Source organism: Balaenoptera borealis, assembly GCF_965194805.1.
Source record: "Balaenoptera borealis genome assembly, chromosome: 14".
In the NCBI taxonomy this organism is placed as follows: Eukaryota; Metazoa; Chordata; class Mammalia; order Artiodactyla; family Balaenopteridae; genus Balaenoptera; species Balaenoptera borealis.
In genome coordinates, this window is record NC_138875.1 from 66079296 (window position 1) to 66104010 (window position 24715).

At 41.9% G+C, this 24715-nt stretch overlaps 1 protein-coding gene across 6 annotated transcripts in view; it reads right to left on the bottom strand.

The window, feature by feature from the left end:
• SPECC1L (sperm antigen with calponin homology and coiled-coil domains 1 like) overlaps positions 1-24715 on the bottom strand; it is a 121257-nt gene that overhangs the window by 67995 nt on the left and 28547 nt on the right. For 4 of the 6 annotated variants that reach the window (XM_082354146.1, XM_082354147.1, XM_082354148.1 and 1 more), the window contains 3 exons: positions 14860-15013; positions 8953-10583; positions 7105-7312 (listed from right to left, as the gene is read on the bottom strand). In XM_082354146.1, the coding sequence (XP_082210272.1) occupies positions 7105-7312; positions 8953-10583; positions 14860-15013 (1993 nt within the window). Of the gene's footprint in view, positions 1-7104; positions 7313-8952; positions 10584-14859; positions 15014-17413; positions 17618-24715 lie in introns of all 6 variants that reach the window. The other 2 variants (XM_082354151.1, XM_082354150.1) reach the window with 2 other exon arrangements.

Consider the following 24715-nt stretch of genomic DNA (forward strand, 5'->3'; position numbering starts at 1 on the left):
CAGCAAATCTTGCTGCAGCCCACTTTAACATCTGGTGCCTTGATTCCCAGGTGACATTTTAAGCCACATGGCTATCTTAGACTGATCATAAAATCCCAAATTTCATTCATTTTGTTCTTATCCTTTTTTCACCAACCTCTACACTCATGGCCACAGAATTCACATGATCACTACTCTCAAAGGACATTCTTTTACCCTCAGCACTACGTATTTATTGTTGGCATGTCTTCTTTTAAACAGAAGGGAAGCTGGCAGCCAGTGGGCATATTCAGGCCGAATAAAGCGCACTACAAGTGTCTCCAGGGAATTTGATTTAAACTTTACAAAGCATTAAAAGTGACAACAAGCTTTTCCTCCCTGGAAACAAAGGCGTCTATGCTCCAGTTCTCGCTGTGAAGAGGCTTAGCAAACGGCCGCCTCTCCCAGTGACCAGTCACACATGGCTGCTTAGCCTGCAACTCTGGGGCCTCTAAAGGCAGTTTCCTTCCTCAAAGCTTTAAGTGTGAGAGACACTGCCATCTATTGTCTTCAACTCAAATGCAACATTAAATTCTATCAAAGAACAGAAGAACTACTATGACCTCATTTTTTAAATTATAAATTATAACTCAATTTTACAATGTTATCTTTATTCTAGAAATCAGGTAAATTTCTATTCTCATTGTTATTAGTCCAACTTTGCTCTGAACAATTCTGGGCACTGCCCTGCCCATTTAATAATGGGGTTCATAATCTTTTTCACCACCAAGACCTATCATCACCAACAAAACCAGAACCATCAACCAGGCCTCCATGCTGGTTCCAGTTACAGGCCCATCACTCCTGAGGGTGTCACTGGGCAGCTACCACGGCACAGGATCTACCTACGACCCTTGGGGTGTAAAGTAATGAAAGTTCCACCAACCTTTCCTGCCCTCTGAATCCCAGAAAACCCTTAGGGTACAGATACCCGAGTACTCAAGTCAGGCTCCTGCATCTGGTCAAGCACCTCCAATTGCCATCAGGTACAATTTGTAGAGGAAGGGAAAGGACCAGAGGAACCTATCAGTTAAAGCTCCACACCTCAGGGGCAGGGGAACAGGGCAGGTGGTGTATCCAGCTACCAGACAACAGCTTTACTCCCAAACCAGAACTCCTGATGCAGGAAGAGGACACACATGAGTTTCAAATAAACCATTTACTATTTTTATTTGTCTTTATTTTATTTTTTTAATTTTTTGGCCGCACTGCATGGCATGTGGGATCTTAGTTCCCAGACCAGGGATCAAGCCCGTGCCCCCTGCAGTGGAAGCAGTCTTAACCACTGGACCACCAGGGAAGTCCCTGTCTCTGTTTTTTAATTTTTATTTTATTCATTTTTATCCCCCTCCAAAAAAGTGAATATAACTTTTACCCCTTGATTCTAAAAGTAATGCACACTCACAGTAACAAGTCTGGAAAACAGAAAATGGTGACAAAAATAAGATTACCTAGCATTTACATTTGGCATATATCTTTCCAGATTCCATGTATGTGTGTATTATTTTTAAAGAAAAATGAAATTATACTATTTATACTGCTTCACAAGCCCTTCCACTAAGCAGTAGATACTGGACACCTTTATCAATAAATACAGACCTGCAGCACCATTTTGATGGCCATGATAGTATTCTATCAATTGGATATATCATGATTTGTCTCAGCAACCTCCTATTAATGAACAGCCAGAAGGGTTCCAATTTTTGTTATAAACACTATAAATGACTTTACAGTTTTTCAGATGTTACTTGAAGACACATTTCTAGAAGTAGAAGAAGTGATGAAGGACCATTTGAAACTATCAACAGGATCCAAGTCAATCCATTAGAAGGTTCTAGCTCAAGAATACAGAATTTTTTTTGAGAAGTCACCAAGTTAGAGAATTTATGGTACAGAATACACTGAAATCGGTATTTCTTAGGGAACACCATTATGCCTGGCTACAATCTCAGTGTAATGTTGTATTTAAAACTTTTATGGTTTTAATTACAGAAGTAATATACTCAGCTCATCCTCTATGGGACTTGCCTTATTTTGTGCACACATTTCTCCATGCCTCGTTTATCTTGGCTGGTGAAAGAGCAGCCACAGTAGGGATGTGCTGTGCACATGGGTTATTAACTAGATCTCGACTTCTGAAAATACAGGTAGCTTCCAAGTTTCTGTGGTAACCAGCAACTCTGCAGCAAACATCCACATCTATGTATACATTTGCAAACTTGTAAGAATGCTTCTGAAGAGCAGGTTTCTGGAAGTGGATTGCTAAATTACTGTTGTACTTGAAAAATTTTGATCAATACTCCAAAAAAGCTGCAGTATATGAGAGGACCCTTTCTCCTCTCTTACACGTTAGCAATCTTTTCAATTTTTCACACCTGCATCTTGTTTTGAGTTTCTTTGCTTTTTTAAAAGTCAAGCATCTTTTTGTGTCTTTTTCTGACTTATCCATTCATACACTTGATTTAGCTAATGGGTTATTCTAGTCTTATTGATGTACAGAATCTCTTTACATATTTGACATGCATTATAAATATTTCTCCCTATGTCACTTATTTCTGGCACTTTGCTGAACTGAAAATTTCAATTATACATAGTCAAATATGAGACTTTTTTCCATTAAGGCTTCCAAGTATTCTACCTTCCACGCTTTTCTCATCACAGAATTACACAGCTTTCCTCTATTTCCTTATGCTCCTTCTCTAATCTCAAGCCACCCTTGCTCACCACTGTCGCTAATGTTCCATGTATCAGGATGTCAGGCCCTAGCCCCAATCTTGGGAACTACAGAGGGCAGGAAAAGGGCAGGACTTAACTGCAAGCATGCACAGAGCATTACTATGCAGACACTAAGTGGTTGATAAGGTCGCAACTGAGCCAGACCTGAGGTCTCGCTGGTGTCACTACTCGGAATACCAGTCAGCTTTGGTTTGCTGGGCAAGTTATTACCTTTATTTTTGGGGATTCAGTTGAGCTGCTTCTTTCTGCTGTTTCTCCCTTAAGCTCTTCTAAGGTGTTAAATGTCTAATAAGTCCTGGTTGGTCTTTCTTACTTGCAAAGAATGATCAGCATCAGTGACTCCTGCATGCTTCTCAACAGAACAAATGGCTAAAGGCTCTGCTGATGACACGAGCCTGCAGGGTGGGTGGGTGGGTGGGGCCCTCTGGATGTACAAGATGGAACGGGCGGCTTCTGCTGAGGCAACAGGTGTATGTGGAACGGGCGGCTTCTGCTGAGGCAACAGGTGTATGTGTGTGTGTATCCGTTTCACTGCTGGGCCGAGCTGCCTTTCCCTCTGGGTGGTCTTCTCTTTAAGACAACAGGGCAGGCTGCAGTTACTTCTGGCACAGTGTGAAGGTTGTGCTGGGAGTCCCTGGCACCATATTCCCACCTTACTTAGAGGTGAGCGCAGCAGCAGCCTGGGGGCAAACACCAGAGACAGCCCCGACAGAGGAGGGGGCGGTACAGCGCAGCAATCCCTTACACTGTGGCCTGAAACCGCTGCTGGCCCCGGGGCCCTACGATCCCTGATGTGGAGGTTTCACTGCCCCCATCCCCAGGGCTCTGCTGGGAACATTATTACTCAAGAGCTTTAGTGTTCTCCTAAACTGCAGAATGTTCTATTCTGATTGATTTCTCCATAGCCAATTCCATCAGCTTTATATAAAGTATTCCAGAAATTACCCCAAATTGCTGACCTACTGATAGGACCCTTCCCCTGTTTTCTATCTTTGCTCAAGCTCATTGTAATTTTTATAGCTCTCCCGCCATGTCACTTGGACTTTGGAAGGGAAAGGAAGTATGTATGACCTCAGGCCATCATCTTGAACTGGAAGTCTTAACAGTAGTTACTGAGTGACTTTTTACATCAAATCTTTCCAGCTCAGATGCTGCTGAGAAGTACCGCAGGCCAGGTCTACACAGTACGGCACTGATGTTCTCTGGGAGGCCGCCTGGACTCCCAACTACATGATACACCCCTGTGATACTGTCCCACAGATATCACTGATACTCTATTCATTTTTTCCAATCTTTTTTCTCTCTGGATAATGTCTACTGATTGGTTTTCAAGTTCACTGGCTCTTCTGTATCTCTAATTTGTTGTTTAAATGACTCTGTAACTTGCTATATTAGCTGTTTAATTTTCTAGTTCCAGAACACCTAATAGGTTCTTTTTTTTACAGTTTTTATTTCTCTGTGGAGATCTGCTATTTGTTTGTCATGACAAGCATATTTTCCTCTACACCCTGAGTACAGTTACAATAGCTGTTTTAAAATCCTGTCCATTAATTCCAAAGTCAGAATCGCTTTGAGGTAAATGAGGAGTGACTGCCAATGGGTGCAGGATTTCTTTTGGGGGTGATAAAAAAGTTCTAAAATTGACTATGGTGATGGTTTCATCCACAGAAGAAAATCTCAATTTCCCAATTAATAGTATTCTCTGTCATTGAGTCCCCTATACCAAGTGCTGACTTAGCATCAATCCCAAATGCCAGAATTCTCTAGGAAAAAAATTAACTCCTATCAGACTACAGAGATGTAACAACAAATTATAATGCAAGAAACTTGTTTGGATCCCAGTCCCTGTAAAAAAACTATAAAGGACATTTTGGGGACAACTGGGAAAATCTGCACGTGGGGTATTAGATGATGCTAAGAAATTACGACTAATTTTACTAGATGTGATAACGGCACTGTGGTTTCAAGGAGGATGTTTAGAAGGTGCATGCTGAAATATTTAGAAGTTAAGTATCATGAAGTCCACAGCTCACTGCCAACTGGTTCAGTTAAACACACACATACAGAAGGCAAACACTGCAAAATGCTACCAACATCCAGGCAGGAGGTGCTAACTACCACACTACTCTCACAGTATTTCTATATATTTCAACTTTTCATTTCAAAAAACTGGGGAGAGAAACTACATGGCTTAAAAAAAAATTTATTAAGGCTTTTCAGCCATTTTATGATTAAAATCCATACAATGTCAATGTAACTTTTATTTTGGCAATGATATGGAAAATTTTGTCCCAGGAATCCTTATCACCTAACAGTTTTCTAGCTATTACCCCAATTACCACAAGGTGTCACTCTTTCCATATTCAAATCAAACGGTTTGCAAGGGAAAAAGGCTGTTATTATCAGTACAAAATGGAAAACACACTGAACCCCCAAGTTAATCTGAAAAACTTTAGAACCTCTTATATTTAGGAAGTAAAATTAGATAACTTGCTCAGTTCAGAGACAATGAAATACAGATTAGATATAAATGTTAAACTAAAAGTTTTTAAAGCTTTAGATGAAAAAGTTCATCACTATGTAAGAAATACAATCCCACAATCCACTACTTCAGTATCCAGATACCCTGGAATATTCCAAATGACCCTGAGGTCAACCTACAGATGCTGGGTCAACTAGCCAGAGCTCAGAACTGCCACCAGACACATTTAGGGCTCCTGCAAATGACCGTCTCTTTCCTGGAAATATCAGTAGTTCAAACCTCCCCTCCACCCCACCTCTGCATCCACAGCACAGGGGCTCTGGCTACTGTACTGACACGCTGTATCTGCCTGTCAATCCTCTGTCAGAAAATAAATAGTAAACCATCAGTGCTCAAAGCAGCAGCATCATGAACCAGAAATTTTAAGAGCTTTAACCAAGGCATCCAAAAAGGTTATTACCTCCATTCTCCCTGTCCCCACCAGGCCATCATTAAAGTGTATTACAACTTAAAATCTGTTAACATTTGAGGAATCTAGATGAAGAATACATAAGAATTTTTTAAATGTATTATTTGGAAATAATTTCAAACTTACAAAAAGGTGCAAGAAGTAACACAAAGAACCAAACACCCATTTACCTCCTTCTCAGATTCGCCTACTGTTAATAGTTTACCATTGGTTTTATCATTTGCTATCTCCTATCCCGGTCCGTCTGCCTCTAATTGTCCCTTTTTCCTGAACCCTTAAGGATATACATCACAGTCTTTCACCCCTGAATATTCAGTGTGTGGTTCCCAAGAATACACAGACACAGCTGGGTTATCAACTTCATAAATTTATACTGACACAATACGTTTACCTAATCTCACACACATTCCAGTTCCGTCACCACACCTTTACAGCAGCTCTCGACAGCACTGGAGCCAGTGCAGGCACAGGGAGCGCACGGGTTGTCCTTTTCCTCAGCCTCCTACAGCCTGGAATTTTCCCTCAGCCTTTGTCTTTTATGACACTGGCATTTTTGAGGATACAGCACCATTCGATCCTGGGCTTTTAGTACAACATTCCTCATTTTTTGTCTGTTTAATGTTTCTTTATGATTAACTGAAGTTATGCCTCAGCCAGAATACAGCCTAGCGATATCCATGTGCCTCTGTCACTTACATGATCACCCGGTCACCCACCCGATCACCGGGTCACAGTGTTGCCCAATTGTTCCACTGTGTAATTTCTGGTTGTTTCTTTTTCCTCACTTGTAACATAATAAACAGTCTGTGGGAAGACATTTTAAGATCATGCAAATTTCTGTACCTCATCAAATTTTCCACACAGAAATGCTTTGCACTATTTTTGCAACTTTTTTTAAAGTCTGAAATAATTACAAGTTTTTTAGAATCTTTTAAAAAGCAAACAAAGCAACTCAAAATCTGAGTTTCAAGTCTACCTGATCATAAAATCTCCATGAAAGGGAGGAATATTAAACAAATAAACAAAAACCTGTGCCTCAGGCATAAGATTATAAAGGATAAATATTTTTTGGTCTCAGTATACTTGCAACCACTAGACATCGACAACAAATGGCTTTTCCTAAGATCTAGAAAGTTAACAGCCCCATTAGCTTCTCACTTAAATGATTTTCCATAATTAAGCAATTTTAAAGAGATGCTTCCACTTAACAGTCCTTTAGGAGCCAAATAGCAGCTGAAAGACTGCCAATGGCCATGGGAAGCTCTTGCCCACACGCGTGTCTGCCGGCCACTGTGCTCCTGCCTTTGAACCCCTGCCCCAGGTAGAGCCACCCCCTGTCACTTTGCTACTTAGAACACAAACTCTTCCCACACATTAAGACGGGTGGGACCTCACTTACTCTCTAAGTCGGAGATGATGAGGTTGTCATGAAGCTTCACCGCCCGGTGCTGTTCTACTTCGTCTTCAAGTTCAAAGATCGTTTCTTTCATGTCACTCCTTTCTGTCTCTTTTTCTTCCAGCTCTGATCTTAATTTTTCTAATGTCATATTCAGATCTTCTATTTGCTTCTTAGCTTCTTCTTGGAAGGCTCTGTATTCATCTTCTACCTGTGCAAAATTGATGGTGCAGATCAGAAAAGTAAGAGTTGTTCTAAGATAAGTCCTAGGACAGAGGCACACCTTGTCTCAGCAGGGAGCTGAGCGTGAGCTGCTCTGCGTGAACAAGAACGACCTGTGTAATAACTGGGTGGAAGGCACTCTCCAGTAACATGGATTTCACACAGTATGCTTAAGCATGATCTGCTGCCACATCACTGACTGAAATTACACTGACATCTCACTGAACTTCACTACATTATTTATGAGGAAATTTTGGAAATTTTCCCTTCTCCAAAGTTTGGACTGAAGGCATGCATCTGATTAATGATTAACATGCTTTCCCACAAAAATGATGTCTGATTTGTGACAGTTTCAAAATCAAATTAAAAATGGAAACAAGAAAGTTCTCTAATACAGTCAGTGTTAGTTCATAGTGGCCCCCAACATACGTGCTCCGACAAATACCACATCTCCTAAACTGTATCTCTGAAAGTTGTCACTTAATAAATTAAGGTTTATATTATTCAAATTTTGAGCAAAGATATACTGTTTCCTACTATAAAAAATTTTTGCACTGAAACAGTAAATAAAATGTAAGCTAGGATAATTAGATAACTCATGCAAATAAACACTACATCAGGGACTTCCCTGGTGGTGCAGTGGTTAAGAATCCACCTGCCAATGCAGTGGACACAGGTTTGATCCATGGTCTGGGAAGATCCTACATGTCGCAGAGCAACTGAGCCTGTGAGCCACAACTACTGAGCCTGTGCTCTAGAGCCTGCAAGCCACAACTACTGAGCCCACGTGCCACAACTACTGAAGCCCGCACGCCTAGAGCCTGTGTTCCGCAACAAGAGAAGCCACCGCCAAGGAGAAGCCTTCGCACTGCAACAAACAGCAGCCCCCGCTCGCCGCAGCAAGAGAAAGCCTGCGCACAGCAACAAAGACCCAACGCAGGCAAAAAAATAAATAAATAAATTTATTTTAAAAAATAATAATAAACACTACATCAGCAACCACGTGGGGCACAGAGCCCTGGCGACTGCCAGCAACCCTGGGCTGCAGTTCTGACTGAGTCCTCCCTATCACACTGCGTGTAAAAGAAGGGGGCTGGACCAATGATCACTAAGGTCCCCACCAGCAACAAACCATGGGCCTCTAAGAAATAGGAGCCTTCACACTCCAAAAGTATTTTTAAATCACAACAGAACTCTACTTGGAAAACTACAACCACAAAAGGATAAGAAGAGGCAGACATTGCTGGTCCCACAGACTGGAATACTGGCTCTCCGTTTTTCTTATGCCAAACTACACTACAGAGGAGGATGTAAAACTGCATGACACACTCCCCTGGGCATACCCAGAACTAGGGACAACTTCTGTTACAACTTCAGTTAGTTGTAGCTCCAGCCCCATCCTCTCACAGGCAGGAAAACAGTAACAAAGTACAAGTGAGTGGAAGTGACGTTATTGTAAGAATACTTTTCACTCCATCCCAATACAAAAAAACCATTCTGAAGCTTAAAAAAATATCTGATTAACAAAAGCTAATGACACACCACCAGGACTGCTGGCTCTCAGTAAGCATGCCATGTACTGCAGCCGCATTACACTGGTCCAGAACATTCTATCTACTTAAACAGTACCTTTGCGATGGTGTCCTGCAATCGATTGGCATCATTCCGGGTGTGAGCCAGATCTTCCTGCAGGCTACTGGCCAGAGTCTCTGCTTTTTCTTTGTCCAACCTGACACTCTCCAGGAGATCCTGAATGTCAGACTTGTCTCCAGAGTTATGGATGGAATACAGCTCTGCCACTTTCTGCTTCTCGTTCTCCAGCTGGGCCTTCAGGCGATTCATCTCGATCTGGTCACTGGCCACTGTGGCTTTGAACTCCTCCAGCGTGGCTGCCAAGGCAGCCTTGCCCTTCTGCTCAGACTCAACGATTCGCTCCATGTGGTGGTTGCGCTCCTTGAGTGCCCCGATCATCTCCTGAGCTTCCTTGTTGTCTTGCTCAGCCATCTTCAAAGTATTGCTTAAATGCTGCTGGACGCCAAGAAGCTGCTCCCGTTCAAAACGGGTGTTCTCAGCTAGATCCATGTAGCGCTGCTCCAGTTCCATGTAGCGTCCACTTTTTACATCTTCGTCAATGACATAGGAAATGTGATGCTCATCTAGAAGGGAGCGGAAATATTCAATCTGTCGGCTGAAGTGTTCCAACTTATCGCTTTGCTGACATAACGACTCCATGAGAATCACCTTCTCCTCTCCGAGCCTTTCGTTTTCGCTGTTCAGCTCCTGGGTGATCTGCTGTAGATCAGCGAGCTCTTGCAGAGTCGCCTGAAGTTCCTCACTCGTACTGTGTTGGTTCTCCTCCATCTGGTGTATCCGTTCCGTCAAACAAGCGACGGACACTTCGCTGGCGTTCCCGCTGCTCCCCTTCCGAGAGCGCTCTATGCTCGGAATGCCTTCTGACTCCGAGGACGACGGTGCGTCCAGGGCGTCATCGCTGGACGTGAGGGGCTGGTACACCTCGCTGCACTCGCTGTCCAGGTTGTCCATAGAGTTACTGTGCTGATGGTCCATGAGGGTGTTCTCATCCTGGCTCAGGAGATCCTCCACTGACCCAGGGGCAGAGCCCTCCACCGAGGAAGTCAGAGTCCCCCCTCCATCGCTCTGGTTACCAGGGGTGATCTCTGGGCTCAGGGACTGATAGCCAAACAGTTTTTCAGAATGGTCTAGCCTCTGCTCCAGGGAGAAGCCCAGTGCGTTCAACCTGTCCTTTAGCATTCTGTTTTCATTTTTCAGCTGGTTGAGCTCCTCGCGGATGGCAGTATTCTGTTCCTGTAACTGCAATAAAGTGGACTCGACGTCAGTGGGCTGGTGAACAATGATGGCTTCCTTCTCGGACTTCTCATCCCCCTCAGGAGGGTCCTCGTTAATGCCCAGCTGAGCACGCATGTCACGGAGTTCATTCCTCAAATGTAAAATCTCCACGTCTTTGGTTTTTGCCAATGTGAGAAGATCCTTCACTTTGGCTTCCAGAGCAGCTTTGTCACTGATCTGATTGTCTGATTTGGACTTGCTCATACGAATGTCGCATTCCGTAGCCGTGCGACTGCGGGAACGTTTAGCCAACGCCATGTCATTAGCCCCCTGACCTGCAGAAGGTAGTTTTTTGCTCTGGTTTAGTCGGGTACGTTCACGTAATCTTTCTCTAGTAGAACTGGATTCTTTATTACCTGTGGAAGTGCTCCGCTTGGTTGAAGAACTCGTGCCTACATGTTTAAGACAAAGAATAGAAGGCAAAAACTTAGCAATAGAAAGGCACATAGTGGGACTTCCCTGGTGGCGCAGTGGTTAAGAATCCGCCTGCCAATGCAGGGGACACAGCTTCGATCCCTGGTCCAGGAAGATCCCACATGCCGCAGAGCAACTAAGCCTGTGCACCACAACTACTGAGCCTGCACTCTAGAGCCCGTGAGCCACAACTACTGAAGCGTGTGCGCCTAGAGCCCATACTCTGCAACAAGAGAAGCCACCACAATGAGAAGCCCATGCACCGAAACGAAGAGTAGCCCCCGCTCCCCGTAACTAGAGAAAGCGTACGCACAGCAACAAAGACCCAACGCAGCCAAAAATTAATTAATTAATTAATTAAAAAAAGAAAGGCACATAGTTATGCCCCAGGTCGAATGAGATATAATCTAAGGATCTATAATCATAATCACACAGTGATTCTGACCTACACTAATTCTGCCTGAGAGTCTGGTTACTGTAAAGTTGTTTCCTCCAAACTGGAAGATCAATCATCTTTTAATTATCAATGAAAAATGAAGTTATATACTGAGTTGTATACCGCAAAGGGGTGAGTTTTATGGAATATGAATTATATCTCAATAAAGCCTTCACATTAAAAAAAAGCTATACACATGAACTTGAATCCCAAACCACGGCTTTCAACAGGTGGCCAGGGACATAGTATCTAGGGCAAGCCAGATGAAGGTGACTCTAGGGATAGCCAGTCAGGTAGCAACCTAACTGCAGAAACAGACAGTGAAGGAAGATTACAGATGACCAGAAGTGAGAGGCAGCCTGTGGACAAACAAAAAACCTAAGCTACATACAATAACCACAAAAACTATGATCAAAGTAAATGCAAAAAATTTTTCACACTATAAAATGCCACATAAATAGTACCAATAACAAGAATTATTAGAATAGACAACATGCACTTATACTTACTACACACACATATTAACACTTCATACACATTAATTTACACAAGCTTCATTATCATCATCCTGTTTTACAGACGAAGAAACCCAAAAAGAGATGTTAAATAATCTGCTGACATCCCACAGGTAATACACGGATGAGCCAAGATTCACACACAGGCAGGCAGTCTAAGCAGTATGCCACTCTGCCTCCCTAAGTATTAGAAAACGATGACGCATCACTGCTAAGTTATAACAGCACGTTCGGCAAATATGCTGCACAAGGCACACCATTACTTAACTGCTAAAATTTTAAACCTGTGCAAACAATTGACATGATCATGTATTTAATATAAAAAGAACAGGAGTATGTTTAAATACCCACAAACACTTAAGGAAATCATTAGACTATTTTTTACTTTGAAAAATAAGTCCTAGACCTGACCAATAAATATTTTTAAAGAACCAACTGGTTCTTTATGCGGCAGGCACCAGGCTAACCAGGTAACGGGGAGTAAAAGGTCTACACGAGGGATGATGATGTGGGAAGAGAGCCACTAATTCTGCCAGGGATCAGGTGTAGAGAAGGGGAGAGAATGCTGGTGGCCACAAGACAGACGAGGGCGAGGTAGTGGAAGCAGCATCATACACAGGAAGGAAAAGTAAGGTCCTACAGTCGATGGAAGCAGCAGGGGAAGGTTTCCATAGGGCCCTGAATGCCAGGGAGAACTTGGTGAGTTGCAGCAACAAACGTTCAATAAATTTTCTTGAGCAGGGAAGAAACACAGAGAAAGACTACTTTGATGGAAATTAAGCTAGAGGATGCGAAGTGAAACATGAGGAAGAAGGAAGAGCAGTAAAACTAAAGGAAGGTCTGCATTCGGGGAGCAAGAGCTAGATCTCCGTAAGAGCAGAGAAGGGATAATAAATCTGTAATAGATTTCAAAGGCAGAAGTAACAGGATTAGGAGGAACAACTGCAAATGGAGGCCAAAAGAGGGAAAAGATGGGGCAACTGATCCGGGGAGGTGATAACTGAGTCCAGCCTTGTGAGGGCAGGAGGCATTGGTCAGCAGGGAACCATGGGTGTGCACCCAGGGAATTCTAAAGGCTAGAACCAGGAGGAGATACTGGTGGGATTAGAGTATTGAATTTCCTTCTTACCACACAAGCTAGAGTGTTAAATGTGGTGACGACCCCAGGCTTGAGGGTGAAAGACTTAAGGTCCAGTCTCTGCTCCATCACCAGCTTTGAGGCCTGGTACAAAATGGGCACCCACTAAGCATTCACTGAGCAAATGAATGCATGGCCCTGAGCAAGATACTTGAGCTTTCTAAGTGTAGCTTGCCATCTCTAAAATGAGACTAATGATAGCCTCTACTTCACAGGGCTGTAGTGAGGATAAAATGGAATAACGCCTCTAAAGCAAAGTAAGGACTTCCACGTTTCCTCCTGGTGATCATATTGCACTGCTATTACAATTAACAGTGGGGCGTGACCTGGAGTGGGCGGAAGAATCCACAGAGGGTCACAGCAGGAGAGATGACAGTAGGCAAACCTGGGCTAGGAAAAAATCCAATACACACAAGAGGGGACAAGAGCCTAAATAATGATAGCAAAAGAAGGTCTGCTATAATTTCTGCCAATTTGCTTTCATACACTTTATTACAAACATATGACCTTAAGTTTATTGGAAGTTTCAAAGTTTTTTTCTGTAAGTGTAAGAAGTAAAATATGATAACATTACTCCTTGGACTACAGAATGAGATCTAGAAACAAACTGCTGCTAGTGAAGGAAGAAAGAATGGTAGGACTGGAATGAATGGATCTAGGCATCAACCATCAGAGGCTGCTAACAACATGGAGCGGGACACGACCAGAAACAATGGGCCTCCTGACGGACAGACAACTATTACCTAGGAAGGAACTGGCGGGGGTAAGAGGAAGGAACCTGAGTCTGTCCCATCAAGGCTCTAAATTCAATGACATTTATAGTAAACAGAGAGAATAAAAGAATAAAATCAAGGACATCATAGGAATGTGACATCAAAATCCAGATCACGGGACTTCCCTGGTGGCACAGTGGTTAAGAATCCGCCTGCCAATGCAGGGGACACTGGTTCGATCCCTGGTCCGGGAAGATCCCACATGCCGCGGAGCAACTAAGCCCGTGTGCCACAACTACTGAAGCCCGCACGCCTAGAGCCCGTGCTCTGCAACGAAGAATGGCCCGCTGCAACTAGAGAAAGCCCGCGTGCAGCAGCAAAGACCCAACGCAGCCAAAAATAAATAAACTAAAAAAATAAATAAATAAATAAATAAATCCAGATCATGGGAGGCAGTTTCATAGTGGTCCAGTGGTTAGGGCTCAGCGCTTTCACTGCCAGGGCCTGGGTTCAATCCCTGGTCGGGGAACTAAGATCCCGTAAGCCACACAGCACGACCCAAGGGTGGGGGGACATCTAGATCATGGGAAACTCTACAGATCAAACAACCAGTTTCCACAAAAATTAAATTGCAAGAAAAAAGTGGGATGAACTCATAGATTTAAAATGAAGATTTAGGGCTTCCCTGGTGGCGCAGTGGTTGAGAATCTGCCTGCCAATGCAGGGGACATGGGTTCGAGCCCTGGCCTGGGAAGATCCCACATGCCGCGGAGCAACTAGGCCCGTGAGCCACAACTACTGAGCCTGCGCGTCTGGAGCCTGTGCCCCGCAACAAGAGAGGCCGCGACAGTGAAAGGCCCGCGCACTGTGATGAAGAGTGGCCCCCGCTCACCACAACTAGAGAAAGCTCTCGCACAGAAATGAAGACCCAACACAGCCAAAAATAAATAAATTAATTAATTATTTTTTTTTAAAAAAAATGAAGATTTAAGAGACACTTCACCAATTACTATATATGGAACTTAAGTGAATCCTGGTAAATCCTGATCCAAACAAATAAGTAAATATATGTATGTAATATTTATAAGACAGTTAGAAATTTAAATACTTACTGGATAATTTATGATTTGAGAAATGATTATTAATTATTTTAAGGACTGATAATGGTATTATGAATATATTTTTAAAAGAATCCTTGTCTTTCAAAGATAATTAAATATTTGTGGATGACATCTGGAATTTGCTTCAAAATAATATGAGGGGGAAGGTGGGTGTCAGGGAGCTAAGAGTGGCCATCAGGTGATAAGGGTGGTGAGTACACAGAGATGAAATACCAGATACTTTTGTGCATGTTTGAAATTTTCTACGATTAGATGGAATTCCCTAAATACCACTGCACTCACCTACTCAAACACAAAGGCAGTGTAACCCTCACACCGAGTGCGCGCATACCTGTGCTACTCTTGGGTCTGTTCTCCATGGTGCTCATGGCAGGGGCGGATGCTGACGGTGCTGCGGAAGGGCAGGTGCTTTTCTTCCCTTTGACACCATTAGTCACAGTCACCCCTCCAGCCATCCCAGCTAAAAGGTCATCACTGCTCTTGGTCTAGAAGCAACAGAAGATAAAAACAAATTGATTAGATGAAGCAAGATTAAATAACATTTTGACACTAAACAAAGCCCTTGACTTTTACGCTGAGTTCAAGAACTCTACAAGGACTTTCTGACAGTTACCAAGCAGCACATCACTCTGTGCTACAGAAACAGAACTTCTTCACTGCTTCATAAATGATCACATACTTCTTTTTTTAATTAATTTTATTAAATCTTCACCCTAGTATATACCTCTTTTTTTCTTTTATAAAGCCATTTTTAATTTTATTTTATTTAGTTATTTAGTTATTTATTTTGGCCGCACCGCACACAGCATGCAGCATCTTAGTTCCCCACCCAGGGATCAAACCTGCGCCCCCTGCATTGGAAGCACGGAGTCTTAACCACTGGACCTCCAGGGAAGTCCCACACATACACTTCTTTTTAAAATATGAAAATCATAATGTACTCAGAGATGTTATGGAAGCCCGGTGTGCCCCCACGTGCCAGATTCAGTGAGAGGGGGGAGAAAGTGCAGACATCCTCCTTGCTACCGCTCATCTAGGATGTGACTCTAGGATAGCGACATCACATGTGCTATCTCAGGAAAGGTCTGTAAGGCCACAGGAAATGCCACCTTGCAGTTTCTAGAGAGAAGCAGTACTGAGGGTCAGGAGGAATCTTCACTGCTCTGAAGTGATGAAATGATGGAGCCAATGTCTAAAAGAAGTTATTCTGAAATCTGTTTTTCTTACCTCTATTTTTTTTTTTGTAGTCTAATTTAAGCCAAAATTGAAAGGAGGGTTGTTGTTGTTTTTTAAGCCTAAGTAATATACAAATAACAAACTAGAGATTTTATGGTTAGAGTAAGGGTTAAATGATCATACTACTCGAGAAAGACCATTTGTAATATTTATTTATGTTTTATGAAGATGATTGAAAAAAATGTGAGCTTTTTAAAAAGAAAACAAGCACTCTGGAGAACTGGATTGGGTATAAAATTGTTACTTAAGAAAAACAGTGAAGAAATCTGATTTTACTTCTCCTAGAAATGAGAGAGAACAAAGAAGAGTTAAAGGTCTGTGGGGGAAAAAAAAAAACCCCTGCTTTTAAATAAAAGAACCAAAAGTTTTGCCCACTAAGGTGAAGGCACAAGTTAACAAGCCAACTTATGTTGTTTCCCATTGAGATAACCACCCTCGGATAATCACAATGAATTCATTTCTACAAATTAAAATGGTTCAAAAACAACTCATCTCTAATCTGAAGCCTCTCCCAGCTCTAAATGTCAGTGACTGTATATGGAGTAGTACCATTAGGTAGGTCAATCTGTCTTACTAAAAAAAAGGCAGAAAGAAGATTAGTGTTTTAAATGAACTGTCAGAATTAAGCTTTGGTAATTTAGGGTTGTCACATTATGAAAAATCTAGATCACATAATAAGGAAGGGGGATATTGCATTAATCATTAAGGATTGTTCATATTCTTTAAGACTAGTTTCTCTTAATAAAACTGGTTATCAAGTATGATGCAAAAATAAATTGTAAATCAAGTTACACTCCCTCCCTGTCAATTTGTACCTCGTCTACTAATCAGTAAATAAACTTAGCATACTCTTACATTTTCAAATCATTTTTTATATTGTTAATAAAAGTTAAAATTAACTTTGAACTAATTTTCCTTCTTCCATAAGTTAAATATTCTTTCCTTCCATAATAATTACATCTGAAGACCACCCTACATACTCCTGTAAAAAGTGGCTGAATTGTCACAGTTCTCTGTTTACAATTTGCCTTTGGGTAATGCCAAAGTTAAACATACATCAGAGCACCAAATCAAAATCTATGCAATTATCACAATAACTAGAATAACACAATATTGTCACATGAATTAACCAAACTGTATATATAGGCACTTGATTTATGACCAAAGAAGCAGTACAGAAAAAATGGAGTTTTCAATAAATGGTGCTAGGTCAACTGTATATTCACAAAGGAAAAAAGATGAATGAGCCCTATTTCACACCATATCAAAAATAAATTCCAAGGCTTTCTATCATTCAAAATCCTGAATGATAAAACAAAAAATTGAAAAATTTGACTACATAAAAATCTTAAGAAAAAATTTAAATTTTTGCATGGACAAAAAAAAATAAGCAAAGTTTAAAAATAAAATCCACACATGAGAAACTGGGTAAGTATACTTGCAATATCTCACAGATAAAGGGCTAATATCCCTAATACACAAAGAACTCTTAAAAATTAAGGGGAAAGAGACCAAAAAACACAAAGAATAGTGGGCAAAATGAACAATCACATACAATCAACTCACACAAATGTACGAAAGAAGGTGATTAGTCAGTCTAACTCATATTAGAAATACAAAGTAAACAACATTGAGATACCACTTCTCACCTCAGACTGGCACAAAAGGAAAAAGTATGACACACTCCTTTGGGAAGGATGTGAGGAAACAGGCACTCTCATAAGTTGTTGGCGAGAATGCAGCTTGATTGACAGAGCCTTACGGAAGGAGTCTGGTGACATCTAACAAAGCTACATACGCCTTTACCTCCTGCCCAGCAATCCCACTTCTAGGAATTTAAACCTGAAGACACACTTCCAATAAGACAAAAATACATTTGCATAAAGTTACTCATTGCAGCATTGTTTTTAGTTGCAAAATACTGGAAACACCTTAAACGCCTGTACATAGGTTAGTAGCTGAATAAACTATATACATCCATACAATGAAATGTTAAACAGAATGAGAAAGACTGCTAAAAAGTGGTGTGAAGAGATTTCTAGAATACATTAAGTGAAAAAAAGCCAAGTGCAAAAGTATATCTAATTATGTCAACTTTTGTGTAAGAAAGCAGAAATACAAAATAAACATCTGCTCATTTATGCAAAAAGAAATATAGAAAAACTAAATTAGACTGCTTACCTCTAAGCAGTGGGTGGAGACAGAGTAAGGAGGATGGGGGGGGCACTTCTCTGACCACATCTCATACAGCTGTGACGCGTGGAACCACGGGAGTGCTTCACGTGTTCACAATGAGTAATTAAACAAACAAGGGTGGGGGGACCCTAAAGTGGAACACGATGGGAACAAATGGACACAACTCCATTTCAAATGAATCATACAACCACATGGGGTTGGGATGGGGGCAATCAAGTATCTTTTGAACACACTATTTTGACCATAAACCCTCAAACTCTCAAGCTAAATACAAAAAAGTATAAATTCTGAATTCCAGCTGGTAGAATTGATTTTTGCAGTGGTAACAGTTAAGCAAATCTGTATTTTCTGTATATTCTAGGAATGAGAAAATAAACAAATCTATTATAGATAACCAATGCCACTGTCAGAGGAAGGGATTACAATTATGGAAAGTGCAAAGGCTACTAGCAACTTTGTGTAGTAACTGGAATTGGAAGTATCAGTGTGAACTCTGAGGTTTTAATGTGTATGGAGAGAAGCAGATACAGAAATTGGTACAGATATGCGTGTACACATGTGTGCGTGCTCCTACCTCTGTCTGCTAAAAGGGCTTAGAAACAATATGTGCAAAAGCCATGAGCACACCTAGCTTCCAGATGGTTTAAATTCTAGTCCCCACTGAAAAGATCAAGGCCTCCTTGAAGACAAGGCTGATTCTACGGCTGGGGCTGGAAAAGCAGGATATTTACTGTGCCAGAAATTAAGAAATTGCTCAGAGAATACGAGGAACATGTCAGAAGGACACGAGAGCCAGCTTGAAGGGACTCCCACCGGCCAAACTGGGGACAATCTGAGCATCAAAATAAATGATGCTAACAGTTTACAGCCCACTGAAGAAGAATCCATGAATCCACACTAATATAAATGAATACACAAATGGGAGAAAAGTAAAAACTCTTCCTTATAGTAGAATGCTGACTAATAAATGTAGAAAGAATGATGGAATTATAAAATTACCACTTAGCAAAAATCATAGTAATAATCATAGTAATAATTGATTCTGGAAAGAATTACTAAAAATTGCTAAAACTAACGTGAAAGTTTGATGAGAGAGAGGATATTTACAGTGTCGAAGTATTTTCGACAAGATAGTTATTTTTACAAAAGGCAACATAGTAACCTGATAGTGGAGGAACCTAGCAGACACCACCTTCACCAAGTTATCATCACCAGGAACACTGACACCACACACCACGTGCCTCTGGAAATGCTGCACCTAGGACGCCCAGCTTCTGTGGGACTCCTGCGGGACCCTGCAGCCCCATCCTACGGAAACACTGACAAACCCAAATGTGGAGGACAGTCAGCCAAACAAACGGGGCTACATGCTTTAGTAAATGTCAAGGTCCTAAAAGACAAAGACTGAGGAACTATTCCAAATTTAAGGAGAATGAAGAACAGCTATATGCAATTCACGACCCTGGACTGAATCCTGGACCAGAAAAAAATTTTTCTTCTTTTTTTGCTAAAGTGGACATTAGCACAATTGGTGAAATTTAACTAAAGTCTACAGATCAGATACTAGCATTTTATCAATGTTCATTTCCAGATGTTATCATTGTACTATGGTTATAAGAGAATGGTCTTCTTTTTTTAGGAAATACACACTGAAATATTCAGCAGTAAAGGAGCATTAGCTCTACAATTTACACTTAAACAGATCAAGAAAAAAATTATGTATTTCTGGGGGCTTCCCTGGTGGCTCAGTGGTTAAGAATCCGCCTGCCAATGGAGGGGACACAGGTTTGAGCCCTGGTCCGGGACGATCCCACATGCCACGGAGCAACTAAGCCCATGTTCCACAACTACTGACCCTGTGCTCTAAGAGTCCGTGAGCCACAACTACTGAGCCCGTGTGCCACAACTACTGAAGCCCACGCGCCTACACCCCGAGCTCTACAACAGGAGAAGCCACCGCAATGAGAAGCCCACGCACCACAATGAAGAGTAGCCCCCACTCACTGCAACTAGAGAAAGCCTGTGCACAGCAACGAAGACCCAACGCAGCCAAATAATTAATTAATTAATTAATTAATTAAAACAGAAAGAAGCAGAAAGAGAAGGCACAGAGTAGGAGAATATATGTACAACGCATATAAATGACAAAGTGTTCACGTCTAGAATAGGTAAAGAACGATAAATCAGTACAAAGAAACACACTGCACCACCTCAGCCACTAGGATGGCTACTATCAAAAAACAGAAAAAACAAGTGCTTGCAAGGATTAGCAAAAGGGGAACCCTTGTGCACTGCTGGTGGGAATATAAAATGGTGCAGGTGCTGTGGAAAACAGTATGGTTGGTCTTCAAAAATTAAAAATCAAACTACCATACAACCCCACAATTCCACTTCTGGGTATATACCCAAAAGAATTGAAAGCAGGGTCTCTAAGAGATATTTGCACACCCGTGTTCACAGCTATTATTCACAATAGCCAAAAGGTAGAAGCAACCCAAGTATCTGCTGATGGAAGCATGGATAAACAAAGTGTGATCTATACATACAGTGGAGTATTATTCAGCCTTAAAAAGGAAGGAAATTCTGCAATATGCTACAACGTAGATGACTCTGAAGACATTTTGCTACGGTAAATAGGCCAGTCACAAAAAGACAAATACTGTGTAATTCTACCCACATGAAGTACTCAGAGTAGTCAGACTCACAGAGACAGAGAGTGGAATGGTGGTTGCCAGGGACTGGGAGGAGGAGATGGGGAGTTAGTGTTCAATGGGGACAGAGTCTCAGTCTGGGAAAATGAAAAAGTTTTGAAGATGGACGGTGGTGACAGTTACTCAGCAGTGTGAATGTACTTAATGCCACAAAACTGTACACTTAACAATGGTTAAGATGACAAATGTTATGTGTGTTTTACCACACATACACACACACACACACACAAAAGTTGAGGAAAAAAAGACACCACAGTAAAAATATAGGCAAGTGATTTGAACAGGCACTTCACATAAGAGAATATCTAAATGTCCACTAAACACTTAAAAATAAGACATAAAAAGCTGCTTAATTTCATTGATAACAATGCAAATGCAAATTAAAGCCACTTTATAACGCCTCTATGAATGTTTACAATGAAAAGAGTAACGTAAGTGCAGGTGAGGATGTGGGGCATCCCAGAGTAACCCCTTTGGGAAATGACTGGTTATCTACCTATGAAAGGTGAACGCCATGCACCCTACAACCCAGCAGTTTCACTCCTGCTTATGGAGTCAACAGAAATGGGTGTACCTGCATATAAAAGACGTGTGTAGGATGTTCATAACAGTACTATGACTAATAGCCCCAAAGGAAACTCCAGATAGATGTCCATCAAGGGCAGAAGAGGTCTATGGCTTGTGGACATTCCACGGTTAGTAATCAGCAAGGAGGAGCTGCTTACACATGAATGTATATACAAAACAGACAGACTCACAGACATAGAAAACAAACTTATGGTTACCAAAGGGGAAGGTGGCAGGGGGGTGGATAAATTAGGAGTACGGGATTAACAGATACACACTACTATACATAAAATAAGCAACAAGGATTTACTACAGCACAGGGAACTATAATCAATATATTGTAAGACCTATAATGGAAAATAATCTAAAAAAATATATAATATAGATGAATCACTTTGTTGTACACCTGAAACTAACGCAATATTGTAAATCAATTATACTTCAATTAAAAAAAAAAAGGGGGGCTTCCCTGGTGGCGCAGTGGTTGAGAATCTGCCTGCCAATGCAGGGGACGCGGGTTCGAGCCCTGGTCTGGGAGGATCCCACATGCCGCGGAGCAACTAGGCCCGTGAGCCACAATTGCTGAGCCTGCGCGTCTGGAGTCTGTGCTCCGCAACAAGAGAGGCCGCGATAATAAGAGACCCGCGCACCGCGATGAAGAGTGGCCCCCACTTGCCACAACTAGAGAAAGCCCTCGCACAGAAACGAAGATCCAACACAGCCATAAATAAATAAATAAATAAATAAATAGATAGATAGATAGATAGATAGATAGATAGATAGATAGATAGATAGATAAATAAAGGGAGGAGCTGCTGCTATAGGCAACAACAGAGATGAATATCATGACCTAAACAGAGTTAAGGAAACCAGACACACATAAAAAGAACTTCATGTCCAAAACATCTTTATAAAGATCCAAAACTGGCAAAATGAATCTTGGGGGCTAGAAGTTAGGGTGGTAGTTACTTCCGGAGAGGAAGGAAAGGGCAGTGATGAAGGGGGCTCAGAGGGGTCGGGGGGGAGGCCACTGAGGTGCAGGCAGGCTCTGCTTCCTGACCTGGCTGGTGGCCCAGGGTACATTCACCCCTCACTAAGCCCAACACAGATGCTTTGTGAACTTCTCTGGGTGTATGTTCTACTTTATCAGAAAAGTAAAAACAAAACAAGAAACAACTCTGCACTTTCCAACTTGCCTTTTACACGAAGGCTCTGATACTTTTTTCTGTTTTAATTTTTGTTACACAGTTCTATAAATACATGTGCATTCCCACATGTAAACATCCCCCATCAGCAACAGTCCAAAAAACGAAATTGATGAAGGAATAGATTTTTAGCCTACTTTTTAATAACAGGTGCAAAACACAAATCATTTGGTAAAAACATACAGATACAAATAATGAAATAATACAACCAAAGAATACAGGCTTCTCCAGGTAAAGTCCAAGTTTCATAGTCTGCATCTCCACCTCATAATTTAAGATTAGTTTAAAATTTCTACCTTCCATGTTTCAGAGATGGATTACTCAGTCAAACTGTGAACTAACTTTTACACTGAAAAGGTATGATCACAAATCATCATTGAGAATCATCAATTATTTAGATAAACCCTAACTTATTATAACTCTCATCTATCAAGTTTTAGAAAAAAGTATCCCCAGGACAATGAAAAAGTGTACTACTTCTAAAGGATTAAGTGTGGACAGCCAGAAAGTGCAGGCATGTAGGAGACCACCTCTACCTGGAAATAACCCTCTCTGCTGGCTGTGACAAAGAAGAATGACCCACACAAAGGCCCAAGCCAGATGTTACAGCTACTCACAGAAATGGGACCAATTTCCTCCAAACATGCTGGGAACAGCCGTAGTGCTTCTTTTCATGTTTACAGAAGCTCCATTCAGACTCAAAAAGGTCCTTCCCTACATCTCACTAGACCTAGCTGCAAACAACATTTGAAATGAGAGGTAAAGAAACACATATCCTTGGGGATTCCCTGGAGGTCCAGTGGTTAGGACTCGGCGCTTTCAATGCCAGGGCTGGGTTCAATCCTTGGTTGCAGCCAAAAAAAGAAACACATATCCCTGTACCCTGCCAAGTGTAAGAAAAGTGTTGGTGTTATGTGAATCCTGCGCAGTGACAGACACCACGTGGGTGTCCACGAGAGTGGATGTGTGGACACGGTGTCTCAATGATTAAAAGCCAAATGCTTCATTTTTCTGGTAATCATCAAGGCTCCATCAGTTACAGAATTCAAGTTGTGGGATGTGACCATATGCTAGAGAAGCACAGTGAAATATGGAAACTTAGAAAAATAAAATAACAAGTTTGTGGGTTCCCTAGGTCCTTTCGCTTTTTCCAATTTTTCTATCATTTTCACTATTTTCTTCTTTCCTTATCTTCTTACTCTAATTTCTATTCAATGACTTTTTCCCCCTCCTTTTTTAAGTAAAAGCACTTGCTCCAGTTGAGGTAAAGTGTTCCCAAATAGTTTCACCTCTTCTATGACCCTCCCCACTCCACACACACACACACACACACACACACACACACGCACACACACAGAACTACTTAAATCAGCCAACTCAGCAAAGCCATGGACAGCTGGCACAGAGCAGGGATACGGTTCTGCCTTACAATGAAGAAGTACTCACTGCTCAAGACTAGGCTGCCATCGACTCAGGATACATGCTTTGGAAGACCTGACATGCTGCTCAGGGCACACTCCGGAGTGAACCTCAGAGACACTGCCTGCCAGCGAGGAGGAGGCAACAAGGCAGGCAGTAGTGCACACCCCGTGCCAACGCTTCAGCCTGCTCCTCCAGCCCCATAAGTCACGGGTCACCCAGGCACACAGGCGCTCCACTCTGAAAACAGGCGAGCAACTGAGTGAACAGCTGGGGCAGAAAATACCAGCTTTCTTACACGAGAGAGAGGCAGCACTGCCACCAAGGAAATTGCTCAGCGTGCTGATTCAGACTAACGGAAGCAGGGCAAAGGTCTACTCCTGGTATCACCCTCCAGGCCGCAGGATGACACCCAGCTGCTCATCAGGGATGTAGCAAGGAGAAAATCTGGTGGCATCTCCAAGCCCACAGAGTAAGTATGCATTCAGTTTCGACAACCCTGGAATAGAAAAACCAGCATTTCCTGCTAGGTCTTTCAACACATATAAGGAAGTCCCTCATCAGCTGCTCCTGTGAGGTGCTTCTTAAAATAATTAAGTCACATCTGTAAAGCCTTTCCTGGACAAAAGGCTTCTGAACAGATTGCGTTTCAGGTATTTCTTCGTTCCTCCCTATCAGACAAGCAAAAACTCTCTCCAGGTTTTCTCCATGGAGTCAAAGTTTCTACCCCAAAACACCAAACCTCAAAACAAGCAAGCAAAGAACAAATAAATGAATTCTGGACTGAGAAAGACTGGAAAAAGACCATGTGCATCTCTGTCCAGTGAACCTAAGACTTGACCAGCAGAAAAAT